This window comes from Lolium rigidum, chromosome 5 (genome assembly GCF_022539505.1).
Source record: "Lolium rigidum isolate FL_2022 chromosome 5, APGP_CSIRO_Lrig_0.1, whole genome shotgun sequence".
NCBI classification, from domain to species: Eukaryota; Viridiplantae; Streptophyta; class Magnoliopsida; order Poales; family Poaceae; genus Lolium; species Lolium rigidum.
In genome coordinates, this window is record NC_061512.1 from 255,467,977 (window position 1) to 255,471,842 (window position 3,866).

The 3,866-nt window shown below is 48.8% G+C and overlaps 1 protein-coding gene across 1 annotated transcript; it reads right to left on the reverse strand.

Annotated features, from left to right (window-relative positions):
• Window positions 1-2,305: 2,305 nt before the first annotated feature.
• LOC124657487 (basic blue protein-like) lies at window positions 2,306-3,071 on the reverse strand. The gene is made up of 3 exons (XM_047196032.1): window positions 2,909-3,071; window positions 2,538-2,796; window positions 2,306-2,432 (listed from the first exon to the last, which is right to left on the reverse strand). Exons 1-3 carry the CDS (start codon window positions 3,069-3,071, stop codon window positions 2,306-2,308), a joined length of 549 nt encoding a protein of 182 aa, XP_047051988.1.
• Between the last annotated feature and the right edge of the window lie 795 nt (window positions 3,072-3,866).

Here is a 3,866-nt window from a genome sequence, read left to right on the forward strand (position 1 = left end):
TCGCCAACTCCTTCGTCTCGAGGGTTTCTATCGGGTAAGCGACATGCTGCCTAGATCGCATCTTGCGATCTAGGCAGCACAAGCCCCACGTTGTTCATGCGTTGCTCGTACTGAAGCGCTTTTGATGGCGAGCAACGTAGTTATCATTAGATGTGTTAGGGTTAGCATTGTTCTTCGTTTAAGCATGCTTACGTAGTGCAACCCTTGCATATCTAGCCGCCCTCACACCTATCTCGGGTGTGGGGGCGGCACCCGCTGATCATTATTTAGTAGATCTGATCCATTACGATTGCTCCTTGTTCCGCAAGGATTAGTTTAATATCTGCAATAGTTAGGCCTTACCAAGGGGGAGGATCCGAGTGGCACGTAGGGTGGCGTTCGCAAGTCCTAAACAGGATGTTCCGAGGATCAACTTCATGTTGGTTTTTAGGCCTTGTTTAGGATCGGCTTACGAGCACCGTGCGTGGCCGCGAGGCCCAACCTGGAGTAGGATGATCCGATTATGCGGTGAAAACCCTAAATCGTCGTAGATCTCATTAGCTTTATCTTGATCAAGCAGGACCACCAAGTATTCGTGCACCCCGTACGAATCATGGGTGGATCGGCTCTTTGAGCCGATTCACGAGATAACTCGAGAGCCGATCGAGGCTCGTATTTAACGTTTACATGTATGCCCTGCAGGAAACTAAGCGAGGCATCCCCATCACCTTCCCGACCAGGTATAGGTCAGGTGGCACGCCCTTGCACTTCGCATCGCCGCGTGTGACCAGAAGAGCATTGCGGGCCGTCGCTCGGAGGGGTCTCAGCCAGCCGCAGCTCTAGGCTCTTCCCGGCTCTACGGTGTTGACAAGGCCGCTGCCCGCCGGTGGGTTTTGGCAGTCAACAGCGCGTCGGCCAATTCCCCGGCCCATGGCCGACCCAAGGTATGATCGGCTCTCCTTCCACCTTCTCGCCGGCGTCACCGGCGACGGCCATGTTCCAGGACACCTACGCCACCGGCATGGCAGGGTTTACGCCGTCACCACCGGAGTACGACGGTCCGATGTACGAGGGCATCTCGCTTGCCCTGCGCCGTCGACTGAGATTTATTCTTCAAAAAAAAAACTTCACAACACAAGCTCAAATCAGATGGCTGTACCATTGACTGAGATTTATTCTTAAAGCAAGTATAATAAGGATGACTTAACATGTTATAAGTTTTAAACTATCATTAAAATCTGATGTGGAAGAGAGAAGAGGAGAGAGAGAGGGAAGCGAGCGCTTCAGCTCCTGACGCTAGCACAGCAAACAAGAAAAAGCACCTTGCAAGCAACCTAGGCTCCGTAGTATGCATGCGTTGAGAATTAATTTTTTTATTAGAACCCATCTAGCAGCCAATCTAATAGCTAGTCTACTATATGGATGGGCTTTATGTTGACTCTATGCAGTGGCAGACCTAGGATTTTAGCAAAGGGTATGCCACCCCTACACTTTGAGGGGTCGATTCACAAGTATTTTATCCTAGAATATTAGAAAATTTATGATTGTGAAATATAGCAAAATAATTAAGTAAGAAACGGATTTAGAAGTATAATAAAAAATTAGTTTTTTTGCGTGTGACCCTAAATTTCCAAAATATTCGATAGCAGTATAATCATTCTGGCAACACTATAAAATACAGTTAGATTGCACTAAACAAATGAAAGCAAAATGAAAAAATGTTGTCCAAAAAGCTACAAGGGAACATATAAAAATTAATTATATAGTTGACGGCGAAGACAAATTATCAATTGACAAAATTATCCGCATATGCTACGCACTAGCCTATATATTCCTGAACTGCAGTGTAGAGTTGCTCCGCGTATTAGCTAGATTTTTTAAATTGGTCATCATAGCTAATCAGGTCAAGTCCATTATCAGAATAGCTACATGTGCATGGCCATCGCTGCGCTAGACTAAGCTCACACCTCGATGAACATACAAGTAGTGGCCAAAGCTAGCCAATGCATCGGTTAACTGATGGCCAAGTACCAAAGCGAAAGTAGTCCCTGAAAGAGACATGGATGGCCGCGTTGCTGCATACTTAGCTCTGCTTGATCAATTGGACAGCTGATTAAAACAAGGACTCTCTTGCTCGGCTAGGACGCAGGGTATGCCGTGGCATATACGGCATACCAGGTCCGCTAAACTGTCTCTGTGTGACATGGCATTGCTCTGTAGTCGACAGTGAGCTCTCTTATTAAACATGCTGTTAACCGACCAAAAACTCGACACCAAGCTCGGGATAAAATACGACGATGCAGAGTCAACACTCGGACCTATTCCATCAACTCCAGCCTGGAAAGCTAATCCACAACCCGGTGACAGCGAGACATGAAATACCCGCCACGTCGAGCCGTCCGTGCGACGACGCGCCGGAGCTCGACGGTAGAGGCGCGGGCGTTGGCAACGCTGTCGGTGGAGGAGGCGGACGCGGGGGTGGCGCGGCAACGGTAACAGGGCTTGGCGGCGGCGGCAACGTGGGGGTCGGCAACGCCGGCGCGGGAGGCGGCGGAAATGGAGGCGGCGGTGACGGCGACGGAGGAGGCGGGGGCGGCGTGGTCACTGCAACGGCAACGGAAACGGAGAGCTTCATGCCGCCCAAGCAGTGTCCGGGGGCATTGCAGAGGAAGTAGTAGTCCCCCGGCGCTGCGAGGTCGACGACGTCGCTCCCCGACGCCCACATGCGCACCGTCTGCCCCGCCGCCGACTGGCACGTCCGTAATGCGTCCTGGGTCACCTGGTAAACGTCGTGCAGCACCGGCACGTAGTTGAACGCTGCAACGACCAGTAGATATGTCGATGAGTACGTGTTACACGTTGTCATCTCGTGCTGGATCGAGATCGACTCTAGCTAGACACAGAGAGTTGCAGCGGCGTACGAACGTACCGAGCGTGTCGCCGGCGGTGAAGTTGTACTGCTGCGACCATGCGTCGTAGTTGGGGCCGATGGTCCACCCATCGGATTCGCCCACCGTGTACTTTGTCGCGCCGCCGTCGCGTGGAGACGCGGCGGCAAGGAGAAGCAGTAGGATGGCGGTGGCGGCGCCCATGATTCGCTGGGACTAGCTAGCTAGATAGGGGACGACGACTTTGGACTTTTTGGGCATGTTTTATAGGTTGCTTTTGCATCCCGGGATAGCTGCAAGTTGCAACGCTGGCTTGGTCGTTATCGCTCATTTCACTTGCCAACCTGCATGGCTTAATTAATAAGCTTGCTTTTTTTTCTCTCTCTCGAAAATAAGAAATAGTATGAGATTATGGTCTTGCATATGCACAAATAGGGAAATTTGGATTCAAACATGTTGTTATTAAATTACTAGGATTTTAATCCAAAGAACGTTTCCGATTAAGCGTACCTCAGACTCAAATGGTTACGATCATCATACTTTTTTTGTGTTTGTTTTGATTGTGCACCTTTCTATGTTCGAGTTTCATATTTTTTCCCGTAAGATCTCAGAACCAGTAGAAATCATCTTTCCTGACTTACTCATAGAGAAGCTAATATATTTTCTCATTTCCGAAAAACTTAGCAACTAATCATATTGCTTTAGAAAAAAACCGTAAGTTTAAGCTCAAGATTAATGTGCCTATTATCCCCCCAACATTTTTCAAAACTTACAAATATGTTTGTTGATAGTATTTAGAAAATGTGTGCACACAAGCCTTGCTGGCTGCATATCCAAAGAATGCTGGGCTGGTGGCCCAAATTTTGAGTCCGGGGACCCTAAGACCAGTTTAGGACCTCGCGCAACACTTCTTACCAAGTGTGAGCCTTTTGTTTCTGTAGTTCAAAACACTCTACTGCAGGCAAAGAAGTAAAGTAACATAGGAATTCTAATTTCATG

Bases quoted from the DNA above. Each gene is read 5' to 3' on its own strand.
- LOC124657487 (XM_047196032.1), bottom strand. From the start codon at position 3,071: ATGGGCGCCGCCACCGCCATCCTACTGCTTCTCCTTGCCGCCGCGTCT. The intron at 2,797-2,908 runs GTACGTTCGTAC...TGGTCGTTGCAG, and splicing joins CACCGCCGGCGACACGCTCG to CGTTCAACTACGTGCCGGTG. The intron at 2,433-2,537 runs ATTTCCGCCGCC...TCCTCCACCGAC, and splicing joins TCGCCGTCACCGCCGCCTCC to AGCGTTGCCAACGCCCGCGC.